This window comes from Heterodontus francisci, chromosome 1 (assembly GCF_036365525.1).
Source record: "Heterodontus francisci isolate sHetFra1 chromosome 1, sHetFra1.hap1, whole genome shotgun sequence".
NCBI classification, from domain to species: domain Eukaryota; kingdom Metazoa; phylum Chordata; class Chondrichthyes; order Heterodontiformes; family Heterodontidae; genus Heterodontus; species Heterodontus francisci.
In genome coordinates this window covers 284,813,418-284,828,306 of record NC_090371.1, presented here as the reverse complement: position 1 = coordinate 284,828,306, position 14,889 = coordinate 284,813,418, and the positions used below count along the sequence as shown (strand labels likewise).

The following is a 14,889-nucleotide window of genomic DNA, read 5'->3' as shown; positions in this document are numbered from 1 at the left end:
CCAGAACCACGACAGGGCTCCCCTTGCCTTCACTCTCCACCCCACCAGCCTCCACATCCAAAGGATCATCCTCCCCCATTTCTGCCACCTCCAGCGTGATGCCACCACCAAAGACATCTTCCCCTCCCCTGTCAGCATTCCGAAGGGATCGTTCCCTCCGCGACACCCTGTTCCACTCCTCCATTACCCCCACCACCTCGTCCCCTTTCCATGGCACCTTCCCCTGCAATCGTAGGAGGTGCAATACCTGCCCATTTACCTCCTCTCTCCTCACTATCCCAGGCCCCAAACACTCCTTTCAGGTGAAGCAGAGATTTACTTGTACTTCTTTCAATGTAGTATACTGTATTCACTGCTCACAAGGTGGTCGTCTCTACATTGGGAGACCAATTGCAGACTGGGTGAATGCTTTGCGGAACACCTCTGCTCAATGCAAAAGCATGATCCTGACCTTCCGGTTGCTTGCCATTTCAACACAGCCCCATGCTCTCATGCCAACACTTCAGTGTTTGGCCTGCTCCAGTGAACATTAACGTAAGCTCGAGGAGCAGCACCTGATCATTTGGTTAGGCACTCTACAGCCTTGCAGACTGAACATTGAGTTCAATAACTTCAGAGCATGACTGGCCTTTTTAAATTTATTTTTTAACCATGTGCCTGCTTTCCATGCAGTCAGTGCTGCTCATTATTCTGCTATTCACACTCTCTCTGGACTAATGCTTTGTCTTTCACCACGAGCATTAACACACTCTTTGCCTTTGTCCCTGGACAGCTTTGTTATTTAATCTCTCCTGCCCTCTGACCTATCCTTTTGTTCTCTCCCCCACTCCCCTCCTATTCACTTGTGTAATATTTGCCAGTTCTGATGAAGGGTCACTGACCTGAAACGTTAACTCTGTTTCTCTCTCCACAGATGCTGCCAGTCCTGCTGAGTATTTCCAGCCTCTGGCAGGTTTTTTCAGGTTTCCAGCATCTGCAATATTTTACTTTCCCTCCGAAATCGGAGTATGTAGGGCGAGCTGGCCAATGGGTTGCGGCAGGAGGCGGGGCCAGTACAACTGGAGGCGGGGCCAGCGAGTAGGTGGGGTTACTGGCGGGTGCGGTGCTAGTGGAAGGGAGGGGCCGGGGCCACGATATGGTGGGGCCAGTGGCAGGGCATGGGGCGAGGTCTTTGCTCGGAGGCGGGGCCAGAGGCAGGGGGCACGGTCAATGGGCGGTGCCGGTGGCAGGAGGCGGGGCTTGCGGGAAGGGGCGGGGCTTCCCGTGCTGAGAGTTGGGTTGCAGTATTGGGGTTAGTGTGAGAGCGCTGTTGGAAGCGGGGGCGGGGCCTGCGGCAGGGGGCGGGGATTCCTGTGCTGGGAGTTGGGTTGCAGTATTGGGGTTAGTGTGAGAGCGCTGGTGGAAGCGGGGGCGGGGCCTGCGGCAGGGGGCGGGGCTTCCAGTGCTGAGAGTTAGGTTGCAGTATTGGGGTTAGTGTGAGAGCGCTGGTGGAAGCGGTGCGGGGGCGGGGCCTGCGGCAGTGGGAGGTGCTTCCTGTGCTGAGAGTTAGGTTGCAGTGTTGGGGTTAGTGTGAGAGCGCTGGTGGAAGCGGGGGCGGGGCTTCCAGTGCTGAGAGTTAGGTTGCAGTATTGGGGTTAGTGTGAGAGTGCTGGAGGAAGCGCTGGTGGGAGCGGGAGCGGGACTGAGACTGACTGGGCTTCTCAGTAGAATATTTGTGAATTTTTTCCCCCTTTGCTTACCCCTGTCTCCTCCCCTCCCCCTATTCTGCTGTTTGCATTCATCTTATATGTGGAAATGTCCGAAAAGGACCCCAAGCAGCAGTCGACCACGGAGCGGACAGTGAAATGTGAGTAAACCGGGCGCCGGGCTCCCGATCCCGGGGTAAATGACAGGCTCGGGTTGCCTGTTTATCGCCAGCATCGCGTCGGCGGCTTTGGCCTTTTCGGATGGTGAGGCGGGAGATCGGAGAGGAGAGAATCCGAGAGGAAGTGGCGGGGCTGCGGGGGAAAAGCTGCAGCTCGTGTGAGAGCGGCCGGAGGCTGCGACTGGAGCCGGGGCTCGGTGCCGGGGAGCCGGCCTCACTCACAGCTGGGGCTTAGGTTGTGAGAGGAGCCGGGGTTCGGTGCGGGATCTCCGGCCTGGCTCAATGCCGGCGATCGGGCTCCGCCTCGGCCCTGGTTTCCGTGTTGCAGCCGCAGACACATTGTATCCAGCGGTGGGGATCGGCCTGTGGGAGCGGCTGGAAACATTGTAGCCGGGATGATGGAGTGTTACAATGTTACTGCAATGGGAGACATTGTAACCACTGGAGAATCCGCATGGAGCTGGGGATGGAACTGGGCTAGACAGGGTGGGGGGAAGGGGGTGGGCCTAAGGGGTGAAGGTGGGGAGGGAAGGGGGGGGGCGGTATTGATATTAACGTGCAGACTGGAAATCCCGTCACTGTCACTCTGCATGCCCACGCTGCAGGTTTTTCTGCAGAATCCAAACAGCTTGTAAAGGTTAGTTTGGGAGCAGCAACTATGTCTCCTGTTCGAGATGATGTTTGTGTGTGGTGGTGGGTGGGTGGGGGGCTGCTGCAGATTGTATTTAAAATACTTGTTCTTTGAGGTGATATTGTAAATTAGAGAGATTTGTTGTCACTGAGTGGGAGGCTGTGGGGGGAGAGCCAGGCTTCCATCACTGCAGCCTCCAATCCGCCCGCAGCTGAGCACCGCATCTGCCCCCCCTCCCCCACCCCTCACTGCCCCCCCCTCCCCCACCCCTCACTGCCCCCCCCTCCCCCACCCCTCACTGCCCCCCCCTCCCCCACCCCTCACTGCCCCCCCCCTCCCCCACCCCTCACTGCCCCCCCCTCCCCCACCCCTCACTGCCCCCCCCTCCCCCACCCCTCACTGCCCCCCCCTCCCCCACCCCTCACTGCCCCCCCCTCCCCCACCCCTCACTGCCCCCCCCCTCCCCCACCCCTCACTGCCCCCCCCCTCCCCCACCCCTCACTGCCCCCCCCTCCCCCACCCCTCACTGCCCCCCCTCCCCCACCCCTCACTGCCCCCCCTCCCCCACCCCTCACTGCCCCCCCTCCCCCACCCCTCACTGCCCCCCCACCCCTCACTGCCCCCCCACCCCTCACTGCCCCCCCACCCCTCACTGCCCCCCCACCCCTCACTGCCCCCCCACCCCTCACTGCCCCCCCACCCCTCCACCCCTCACTGCCCCCTTCCCCCCCCACCCCTCACTGCCCCCTTCCCCCCCCACCCCTCACTGCCCCCTTCCCCCCCCACCCCTCACTGCCCCCTTCCCCCCCACCCCTCACTGCCCCCTTCCCCCCCACCCCTCACTGCCCCCTTCCCCCCCCCACACTCACTGCCCCCTTCCCCCCCCGCACTCACTGCCCCCTTCCCCCCCCGCACTCACTGCCCCCTTCCCCCCCCGCACTCACTGCCCCCTTCCCCCCCCCGCACTCACTGCCCCCTTCCCCCCCCCGCACTCACTGCCCCCTTCCCCCCCCCGCACTCACTGCCCCCTTCCCCCCCCCCGCACTCACTGCCCCCTTCCCCCCCCCGCACTCACTGCCCCCTTCCCCCCCCGCACTCTCTGCCCCCTTCCCCCCCCGCACTCTCTGCCCCCTTCCCCCCCCGCACTCTCTGCCCCCTTCCCCCCCCGCACTCACTGCCCCCTTCCCCCCCCGCACTCACTGCCCCCTTCCCCCCCCGCACTCACTGCCCCCTTCCCCCCCCGCACTCACTGCCCCCTTCCCCCCCCGCACTCACTGCCCCCTTCCCCCCCCGCACTCACTGCCCCCTTCCCCCCCCGCACTCACTGCCCCCTTCCCCCCCCGCACTCACTGCCCCCTTCCCCCCCCGCACTCACTGCCCCCTTCCCCCCCCGCACTCACTGCCCCCTTCCCCCCCCGCACTCACTGCCCCCTTCCCCCCCCGCACTCACTGCCCCCTTCCCCCCCCGCACTCACTGCCCCCTTCCCCCCCCGCACTCACTGCCCCTTCCCCCCCCGCACTCACTGCCCCTTCCCCCCCCGCACTCACTGCCCCTTCCCCCCCCGCACTCACTGCCCCCTTCCCCCCCCGCACTCACTGCCCCCTTCCCCCCCCGCACTCACTGCCCCTTCCCCCCCCCGCACTCACTGCCCCTTCCCCCCCCCGCACTCACTGCCCCCTTCCCCCCCCCGCACTCACTGCCCCCTTCCCCCCCCCGCACTCACTGCCCCCTTCCCCCCCCCGCACTCACTGCCCCCTTCCCCCCCCCGCACTCACTGCCCCCTTCCCCCCCCCCGCACTCACTGCCCCCTTCCCCTCCCCGCACTCACTGCCCCCTTCCCCCCCCCGCACTCACTGCCCCCTTCCCCCCCCCCGCACTCACTGCCCCCTTCCCCCCCCCGCACTCACTGCCCCCTTCCCCCCCCGCACTCACTGCCCCCTTCCCCCCCCCGCACTCACTGCCCCCTTCCCCCCCCGCACTCACTGCCCCCTTCCCCCCCCGCACTCACTGCCCCCTTCCCCCCCCGCACTCACTGCCCCCTTCCCCCCCCCGCACTCACTGCCCCCTTCCCCCCCCCGCACTCACTGCCCCCTTCCCCCCCCCGCACTCACTGCCCCCTTCCCCCCCCCGCACTCACTGCCCCCTTCCCCCCCCCCGCACTCACTGCCCCCTTCCCCCCCCCGCACTCACTGCCCCCTTCCCCCCCCCGCACTCACTGCCCCCTTCCCCCCCCCGCACTCACTGCCCCCTTCCCCCCCCCGCACTCACTGCCCCCTTCCCCCCCCCGCACTCACTGCCCCCTTCCCCCCCCCGCACTCACTGCCCCCTTCCCCCCCCGCACTCACTGCCCCCTTCCCCCCCCGCACTCACTTCCCCCTTCCCCCCCCCGCACTCACTGCCCCCTTCCCCCCCCGCACTCACTGCCCCCTTCCCCCCCCCGCACTCACTGCCCCCTTCCCCCCCCCGCACTCACTGCCCCCTTCCCCCCCCCGCACTCACTGCCCCCTTCCCCCCCCCGCACTCACTGCCCCCTTCCCCCCCCCGCACTCACTGCCCCCTTCCCCCCCCCGCACTCACTGCCCCCTTCCCCCCCCCGCACTCACTGCCCCCTTCCCCCCCCCGCACTCACTGCCCCCTTCCCCCCCCCGCACTCACTGCCCCCTTCCCCCCCCCGCACTCACTGCCCCCTTCCCCCCCCCGCACTCACTGCCCCCTTCCCCCCCCCGCACTCACTGCCCCCTTCCCCCCCCCCGCACTCACTGCCCCCTTCCCCCCCCCGCACTCACTGCCCCCTTCCCCCCCCCGCACTCACTGCCCCCTTCCCCCCCCCGCACTCACTGCCCCCTTCCCCCCCCCGCACTCACTGCCCCCTTCCCCCCCCCCGCACTCACTGCCCCCTTCCCCCCCCGCACTCACTGCCCCCTTCCCCCCCCCGCACTCACTGCCCCCTTCCCCCCCCCGCACTCACTGCCCCCTTCCCCCCCCCGCACTCACTGCCCCCTTCCCCCCCCCGCACTCACTGCCCCCTTCCCCCCCCCGCACTCACTGCCCCCTTCCCCCCCCCGCACTCACTGCCCCCTTCCCCCCCCCGCACTCACTGCCCCCTTCCCCCCCCCCGCACTCACTGCCCCCTTCCCCCCCCCCGCACTCACTGCCCCCTTCCCCCCCCCCGCACTCACTGCCCCCTTCCCCCCCCCCGCACTCACTGCCCCCTTCCCCCCCCCCGCACTCACTGCCCCCTTCCCCCCCCCCGCACTCACTGCCCCCTTACCCCCCCGCACTCACTGCCCCCTTCCCCCACCCCCCGCACTCACTGCCCCCTTCCCCCACCCCCCCGCACTCACTGCCCCCTTCCCCCACCCCCCCGCACTCACTGCCCCCTTCCCCCACCCCCCCGCACTCACTCCCCCCCCCCCCCCCCCCCCCCACTCCCTCCCTCCTCCCCTCTTACCCGGAGCTTCCTGGCCAAATGTTGCTGGTCTAGGCACTAAATCCTGCTCCAGCATCACCCTTCATCCAACAACAACCTGCATTTATATAGCTCCTTTAACATAACAAAAAGATACTTTATAGGTGGTTAATCCAGTCAAAATTTGACACCGAGCCACATGAGATATTAGGACAGCTTGGTCAGAGGTTGGTTTTTAAGAGCATCTTAAAGGAAGATAGAGGGGTAGTGAGGTGGAGAGGTTTAGGGAGGGAATTCCAGAGATAGTGGCGGAGTCGAGTGGGGTTGTGGTGAGGTAGAGCTGAGTGTCATCAGCGTACATGTGAAACCTGATTCTGTGCTTTTGGATGATGTCATGGATGAGCAGCATGTGGTTGAGAACTGGGGCGGTGAGGGGGGCAGGCTTAGATCCTTAGTGGACTCCAGGGGTAATGGTTTGGGAGTGGGAAGGGAAGCCATTGCAAGTGATTCTTCGGCTGAGTGGATGAAAGAGTGGTACCAGGGGAGGGCGGTCTCACCAGCTAGAGATTGGAGAAGAGGCATTGGAGAAGGATGTTGTCAAACATGCCAAGGGCTGCAGAAGGTTGAAGAGTGAGGAGGGATAGTATAGCAGATTCACATTACCATAGGGTGTCATTTGTGACTTTGAGGGCTGTTTCAATGCTCTGGCAGGGACAGAAAGCTGAATAGAGAGATTCAAACATGAAGATGTGTGGGAGATTGGCAGTGATTATTAGATAGACGTGTTCAAGGAGGTTGGAGATGGGATGATATTTTGTAAGAAGAGAGGGAACCGCATGACTCCTGGGATCTATAATAGTCACTTGCTCGATTACTCACTCTTTTATCCCTCTTCTTACTTCCCCCATAGATGTAGAAAATCAGTCAGGAAACCCCAGGTGTGTACGGTACCATGCACAGAGTGTCTGCAGTAACCAGGTTAAGACCTAGGTTTGTGTAATCATGCTTCCATATCCTCATCATATCCTGATCTTAATTTTCCTTTCCTTGTGTACCAATGGGTGACAGTTTTTATGCCAAGAGCAGGTCCTCTGCCTGTTCTCCTGTCTATAGAAAGGTAAATGTGTATGCAAAAAAAAAAAACCCAAGGAACTACTTTCCTTTGGCAGCACTTCCCAAAACCTTGACCACCAGCTAGACAAGAGCAGCAGATGGATGGGAACATCACCACCTACGAGTTCCCCGCCAAGTCACACCATTCTGATTGGAGCTGTATTGCCGTTCCTTCACTGTCACGGGGTCAAAATCCTGGAACTCCGTTCCTTAGGGCACTGTACCTACCCCACATGGACTGCAGCGGTTCACGAAGGCAGCTCACCACCACCTTCTCGAGGGCAATTAAGGATGAGCAATAAATGCTGGCCTTGTCAGTGACATTCACATCATAGCTGCCCCATGTCGCTGTACACCCTATAAAGGCCAATCTAAACTGTCTGCTTCAGAGACCTGCTGAACATGTCTCCAGTTCGTACCCTTTAGAATCATAGAAAGTTTAAGGCACAGAAAGAGGCCACTTGGCCCATCGTGTCTGTGCCGGCCACAAAACGATCCACTTATTCTCATCCCACCTTCCAGCATTTGGTCCGTAGCCCTGCAGATTACGGCACTTGAGGTGCATATCCAGACTCCATTTGAATGAGTTGAGGGTCTCTGCCTCGACTACCCTTTCAGGCAGTGAGTTCCAGACCCCCATCACCCTCTGGGTGAAAAATGTTTTTCCTCATCTCCCCTCTAATTTTTCTACCAATCACTTTAAATCTATGCCCTCTCTGCTGAGGTGAATAGACCCTTCACCTCCACTCTATCCAGGCCCCTCAAAATGTTGTACATTTCAATCAGATCTCCCCTCAGCCTTTAGGCCAACAGGAGCTGATATGCGAACTGACTTCATTATCTATCATGCTGTGATCCACCAAAATGTTCACCCTCTATGTCCCAGCACAGTGACACTACAAAAACACTCTCTTTTTGCCCCAGTTCCCTTTCCACAGTGACATCTCTCCCTCCCATCCCTTGTAACAGATGTTGTGGAAGGGAAGGGCCTGTGTCTCTATAATGCTGTTCACAGTCTCAGGATGATGCATACTGCTTCACAGCCAATGAAGTGCTGCGGAAAAGCACTGTATTACCTCTGGAAGCTGTACTGTAACACTTGTGATTTGCAGCTTTTAAAGGCTACAGAGAGTGCTTTCTGAAGTAAAAATCAAACAGCATTTAATATATTGAAGTGTATATGTCTGAATGGGGTATACAGAAAGTGTAAGTCTTGTTTGCAGTGTATGTTGTGTAGTTGCTGAATTCATCATTTGATGTGTAACTTTAAGCGCAAGAAATCTAATGTGCTTTCAAAAAAAAATTCACTTGCTTCAACCTACAAGATAATTTAGAATTTATTTGAATGAGAAAAGACCCTGGTTACTCCTTTTTAATTCACTCACAAGTAATATTTCACATCTGCTGTGATCACATTACATTTTTTAACCCTTCTCGTGTGAATGTCTTTGCGCACAAAGAACAGTACAGCACAGGAACAGGCCATTCGGCCCTCCAAGCCTGCGCCGATCTTGATGCCTGCCTAAACTAACACCTTCTGCACTTCCGGGGCCCGTATCCCTCTATTCCCTTCCTATTCATATATTTGTCAAGATGTCTCTTAAACGTCGCTATCGTATCTGCTTCCACCACCTCCCCTGGCAGCAAGTTCCAGGCACTCACCACCCTCTGTGTCAAAAAAACTTGCCTCGCACATCCCCTCTAAACTTTGCCCCTTGTACCTTAAACCTATGTCCCCTAGTAACTGACTCTTACACCCTGGGAAAAAGCTTCTGACTATCCACTCTGTCCATGCCGCTCATAACTTTGTAAACCTCTATATGTCGCCCCTCCACCTCCGTTGTTCCAGTGAAAACAATCCGAGTTTATCCAACCTCTCCTCATAGCTAATGCCCTCCAGACCAGGCAACATCCTGGTAAACAAACCTCCTCTGTACCCTCTCCAAAGCCTCCACGTCCTTCTGGTAGTGTGGCGACCAGAATTGCACGCAATATTCTAAGTGTGGCCTAACTAATGTTCTGTACAGCTGCAGCATGACTTGCCAATTTTTATACTCTATGCCCCGACCGATGAAGGCAAGCATGCCGTATGCCTTCTTGACTACCTTATCCACCTGCGTTGCCACTTTCAGTGACCTGTGGACCTGTACGCCCAGATCTCTCTGCCTGTCAATACTCCTAAGGGTTCCGCCATTTACTGTATACCTCCCACCTGCATTAGACCTTCCAAAATGCATTACATGTATGTAACGAGTAGGCCAGGGGCACAGAAATGGAGCCCAAAACAAAACTTTTTAATTTTAAAAAGTACCACAGTCGGTAGCTGGAAATGGTGCAGAGTTAAAAGATTGTAATTATTTGAGATTTGCTGCTGTTTATCTTTTCCTGATTTTTTTTTTTTCCCACCTCCATCCCCCAATTTGCTGTCTTGATCTTGCTGCAGTGTGTTCAGTGCAAACAGTATATCTGAGCAATATCCTGTTTGTGGAATAGGAATTCATTACATGCAGCCATACAACAAGCCTGGCCCAAACTGCTTGCCTGATGGCCTCTGGCAGTTGTGTGGGGTAGTGGTGGGTTGTGCGGAGGAGCAGTTTGCTTGTTTTCAGCACCAGCTGTAACCATAGCAACTCTCCTAATAACTGTGTTGCTTCACATCACTCTGCTCATTGTAAGGAGACCAGCTCCAGAACTAGGATGGTTTTATATTTGCAACATGTCATAAAATGTCAACCTGGATGGGATATAATTTGGATAGGGTATAGAATATGATATGTTACTGAGGAGACTTTCCCAACTTTCTCATTCACTCTGTCATTCAAGAGTAAACATTGTATCTGAGCACATTTTGTGTGTAGATTGTTTCTTGACAAATTTACCTTAATCACTGCCAAATTGGTTAATCCTTTTTGCAATGCTTATTACAATGTGTGAACATGGAGAGCGTCTGGGTAACAAGTGAGGAAGATCCGACCTGGTGCTTTGACTCTTCTCCCCCATATCACCCTCCATATGCAGGAGGAAAATAAGTATTTTTGTTGATGAACAATCTATGAATTGTGCTCTATACACACATTTGTTGTCCTGGCCAAAATTTATCCCTCAATCAGTATTATGAAAACAGATTATTTGGTGATTGATCTCATTTAATTGGCTGTTGTGTTTGCAACATTGCAGCAGTGACTACGCTTAGTGCTTCATTGGCTGTGAAGGGCGCGATAGAAATGCATGTCTTTTTAAAAAAAATCCTTTCTTTGACACCTCAATTTTTGAAAGAAACATAATAAATTTTTTTTTATGCACCATTGTGATTGATTTACTTCAGTTTGTGTTTCCTCAGAAGGCAGGATATTACGTTGAAGTCTTGCATTAGACTAATGCACTGTGGAAATGAGGTTTAATCTTGCCACGTATGCTTGCTTAGACTGTCACATGCTACCACAAACTGGCTCTCGGTTTCCCCTCCATTAATATTGTAGGCAGACTGAGGCTGCAGGACTGCTTCTGCTTTATTGATGATAAAAATCTTTTTCACTTGCAGCACTTGATAAATCCTTCCTGGTTGCTGGATCCCTCCTGCTCTGTTCACTCTTATGTTTGCCAGTTTAGTGCTGTATTGGGGCAGTGTTATTGGGTCGAGGGAGATTGCACACATATTGCTTTCTCAGTCTGCAATGGAAGTATCTTTAATGTTGGTCTAACTCAGCGCCCACCCACTTCTCACTATATTATCTTCTAATCAAGGAGTTGTGCATACAGATTTTATCGATGATCTATTAGCAATGAACTGTCAGATGAGATGTACTTTTGGAGAATGTTCAAACCAATCATAGCTCAGTAGCGCTGTTTTGTGACTGAAATGGGTTAAAGGTTTATTTCCCTTTATGTTTGGAACAGGCCGTTCGCTCCTTTGAGCCTGTTCCGCGCCATTCAGTTAGATCGTGGCTGATCTGTACTTTAACTGCATCTACCCACCTTGGTTCCTTATCCCTTAATACCCTTACCCAATAAAATTTATCAATTGCAGTTTTAAATTTTCAATTGATTTCTCCCCAGCTTTTTTATTGAGGGAGGGGGTGGAATGGAGCATTCCAGATTTCCACTAACCTTTGTGTAAAGATGTGCCTCCTAACATAACCCCTGAATGACCTAGCTCTAATTTTAAGGTTTGGTCCTCTTGTTCTTGACTCTCCCCACCAGAGGAAATCGTTTCTCTAGCAACTTCCTTGTTTATCATAAACACCTCGGTTACATCAGTCCTTAATCTTCTATAATCCATGTTCCTGCTTCTCTTCAGCCTGAACTGGATCTTCCAGGTTCTACCATTCGGGCTATTTTCAAGAGTCTGAAATTCTGGAGATTTTGATTCCCTTGGGATTAGATAAGTTTACAAAAAGCAATTACATTTTAGTTTGGTGACCTCGTGCAGTTACTGAGGTCTGTTTTTCTAAATTTATAAAGCGTTGGCTGTTCTCTCTGCGATACTCTAGATTAGGTTGCTTTATTTACAATAGAAACACATAAAATTGCTTCAAACACTGAGTCCATATTGTGGTGCAAGCACCTTTTTCTTTTTGGTCTGTCTGTGTTACAGATTCAAATCTAGGTGAGATGATCTGATGAAATTATTGTTTCCTGAGTCGGTTCTGAAATGCGTCTCTGTCTGGCCACGTTGGGCAGACGCAAGTCTACAGCTTCAAATGCCCTTTAATTGGCACAGATTGGCAATCCTTAGGTTATTGAAGCCATGTATGTATGGTTTAACAGATCTCAGATTCCCTCGTTGCACCATCCAAAGGGACAAAAGGGGTAAATGTACCCTTTGGGCAACCTTTAATGACAGCATATCCTGCATCCCATTTGTAGAGACTTCAAGGATGATAGCTGTGGGCAAAGAGGGCAAGGATACCCGTGCACGTTGGGATGTTCTTAACTTGGGGCTAAAGCACTTTGGGATGAAGTTCTCTGCTGATAAATTATAGAAGTTGGATATGATTATAAAATAGAATTTCCCATTTTGAGACTGCCAACTTCTCCATTTTTTTTAAAATAAGGGAGGAATTTCAGTCCCACCGTTGGGGTTCTGCACTGCCTCTGGCCAGATGCGTCTAGCCCAAGAGTTGCTAGGTACTGAGGTTGGTGCTTGAAATGGGAGTTTTATTCTTCAGCACTAACTGTGTTGATAAAATTAAAAAAGCCAATAATTGTCACATTTGACTCGAGATTTGTACTTTGAAGCTTTCTCCAATGCTTAATAATTGTCAGTTTTAAATAGGTTTTATAAATGTGACCAAACTCTGCGCATATTCAAAGGAGGAGGGAGAAAGCAGTCAGAAATTGGTCCATTTTTAAATATTCCACACTGGGAACATACCAAAATATTTCAGTAAACAGGAGCTGCATTTCTTGTACTTTTATTTAAGAATTGTTGTGAATAATTAAATCCTTGAGATTTATATGGCTGCTCATGTTCTGAATAATTTTTAATGGCATTACGTAACTGAGCACTGGCATAGTGGGAAAACTGAAAAGATTATTTTGTCACAAAGGATGTAACTTTATTTTCCCACTCTGCATTCAAGTGAATATAATCCAGGCTAGGGTGAACCCATTTCATACAGTTAACTGGAAAGGGACAAGGATGCAATTTTATAAAGAGCAAGTCTACTACCACCTCTGCTGAGACAACCAGCAGATAATTTAGACCACTGCCTAATTCTTTTAGAAAGAAAGCCGAAGAGCACTGAATTTTTTTCCCGTTATGATCTGAAATATGCTGTCTGAAAGGGTAATGAAAGGAGATTCAGTAGTAACTTTTAAACACTTGAAGGGTGGTTGGGGGAATGGGCAAGGGGAATTGCAGCTCTAAGGGCAAAGAGCATAACGGGGAGTGGGACTAATTGAGATAGCTGTCTCAAAGAGCTAGGACTGTCATAATGGGCCGAGTAGCTGCCTTCTGTGCTGTATGATTCTATATGGTGTTTGTATTTGACTGTCACTTTATTTTTTAAAAAATTGAGTATTGCTGAAAATAGAGACATATTGTTGAAGCTTTTTATCTTGCACTCATCAGGACAATCCACAAGCATACCAATGTAAGGAAAAACAACTTCGTACTTTGTGAGAAGAGAGTGCTGATTGTTTGACAAGTGAACTCTGATTGGTAGAGGCATTGCCATCAAGCCAAAAAGACGTCCTGCCTATCTCACAAATGAGTAATGTGATATATGAATTTCAATGTCAGTGTGATGCTAGGTATATAGGCTGTACGTCTCAAAGACTGGTGGATCGTATCAAACAACATGTTCCTTCCGCTGTTCACAACGGGCAAGGTAAAGGCTGTACCCAACCAACCCATGTTTGCAAAACTCAAAACACAGTGTCCAACATTAGATGTGATTCTGCAGTTGGGCAACGCTTGCTAAGTAATCCTCAGTGTTCTAGGAATTACGCTGACAACCAGTTTAGGATTGTCAGTAGGGCTCACAGTGTGGTGCATTTGCGCGTGCTGGAAGCTACATATATTAATACACAGGGCCCTGTTCATTGCAGATGGAAAGAATGTGGACAAACATTGCGCCTGTTTATTTATTTATTTAGAGATACAGCACTGAAACAGGCCCTTCGGCCCACCGAGTCTGTGCCGACCAACGACCACCCATTTATACTAACCCTACAGTAATCCCATATTCCCTACCACCTACCTACACTAGGGGCAATTTACAACGGCCAATTTACCTGTCACCTGCAAGTCTTTTGGATGTAGGAGGAAACCGGAGCACCCGGCGAAAACCCACGCAGCCACAGGGAGAACTTGCAAACTCCACACAGGCAGTACCCAGAATCGAACCCAGGTCCCTGGAGCTGTGAGACTGCGGTGCTAACCACTGCGCCACTGTGCCGCCCACAAGGATAGTATTAAATTAAAAGAAAAGGCTTACAATGCGCCGCCCTTAAAGCTAAACAAAATAAGTGACAGCCATTCGCTGGTTCATTTCTCAGGGCAATGCCTTGACTAATCAGAGTCAAGCTGCCTGGTTTAAATTTCAAACAAAGCTTGGCAGTTAACTGTCAGTCACCGTAAACTGGTGCATTTTCCATGGCAATGCCTCGACCAATCAGAGTTCACTTTCCAACCAATCAGCACTCTATTCTCATACAGTATAAAGTTGTTGTTTTCCCTTACATTGGTACTCTTGCGGATTGTCCTGATGAGTGCAAGACGAAAAGCTTCGACACGTGTCTCTATTTTCAGCAATGCTTGAGTTCTGTAGCACCAAACGACTATTTAAAAAAAATTGTTCTGGTCTGCAGTTCTCACCATTTCCAATCTGCGAATACAATCACTTTCTGTGGGGAATAAGGGGTCAGGGAGAGACTTGTCCTTCTAGTTTTGTCACAATGTTGAGAGAGAGTGCTGTGATGATGGGAAGGTATGTAGCCAAGGATGGGAGGCACGTTAGATTGTCATTGACCTTTTGAGCTATTGTATGATCTGTGATAATTCTACTTTGTAAGAGTTGCTGTATTATAAATGTGAACAAGTCCTGCAGCTCTTCTAGTCTTTTTGTTCGTGAAAGATGTGCGATTTTTAAATCTAAAGAGTTTAATTAAATCTAACTGGGTTTGTTTCTGGGGTGCAAGAAGAACATGAGCCTGCTATCAGTCTTGATTATTTATCCATTGATTGTGCTGTCACTCGACCCCATACTGGCTGGGACTGTGTATGTTGTACAGCACAGAAGGTGGGCATTCGGCCCATCGTGCCTGTGCTGGCTCTTTGAAAAAACTATCCAATTAATCCCACTCCCCTGCTCTTTCCTCATAACCCTACAGATTTCTCCTTTTCAGGCATTCAATTTACTCAGAGG

At 52.8% G+C, this 14,889-nt stretch overlaps 1 protein-coding gene and 1 long non-coding RNA gene across 3 annotated transcripts in view; one reads left to right on the top strand and one right to left on the bottom strand.

Moving 5' to 3' along the window:
* The window catches only part of LOC137361455 (uncharacterized), a 33,951-nt gene extending 32,947 nt beyond the window's left edge, over nucleotides 1-1,004 (bottom strand). Inside the window, exon 1 of the long non-coding RNA XR_010972207.1 lies at nucleotides 882-1,004. This is a non-coding gene — a long non-coding RNA (uncharacterized lncRNA). The remainder of the gene's footprint in view (nucleotides 1-881) is intronic.
* Nucleotides 1,005-1,621: 617 nt separating this feature from the next.
* Nucleotides 1,622-14,889, top strand: part of LOC137377455 (protein phosphatase 3 catalytic subunit alpha) — a 310,308-nt gene continuing 297,040 nt past the window's right edge. Inside the window, exon 1 of one of the 2 annotated variants that reach the window (XM_068047049.1) lies at nucleotides 1,622-1,846. In XM_068047049.1, the coding sequence (XP_067903150.1) occupies nucleotides 1,795-1,846 (52 nt within the window). In that variant the 5' untranslated portion in view covers nucleotides 1,622-1,794. The remainder of the gene's footprint in view (nucleotides 1,847-14,889) is intronic. The other variant, XM_068047038.1, reaches the window with a different exon arrangement.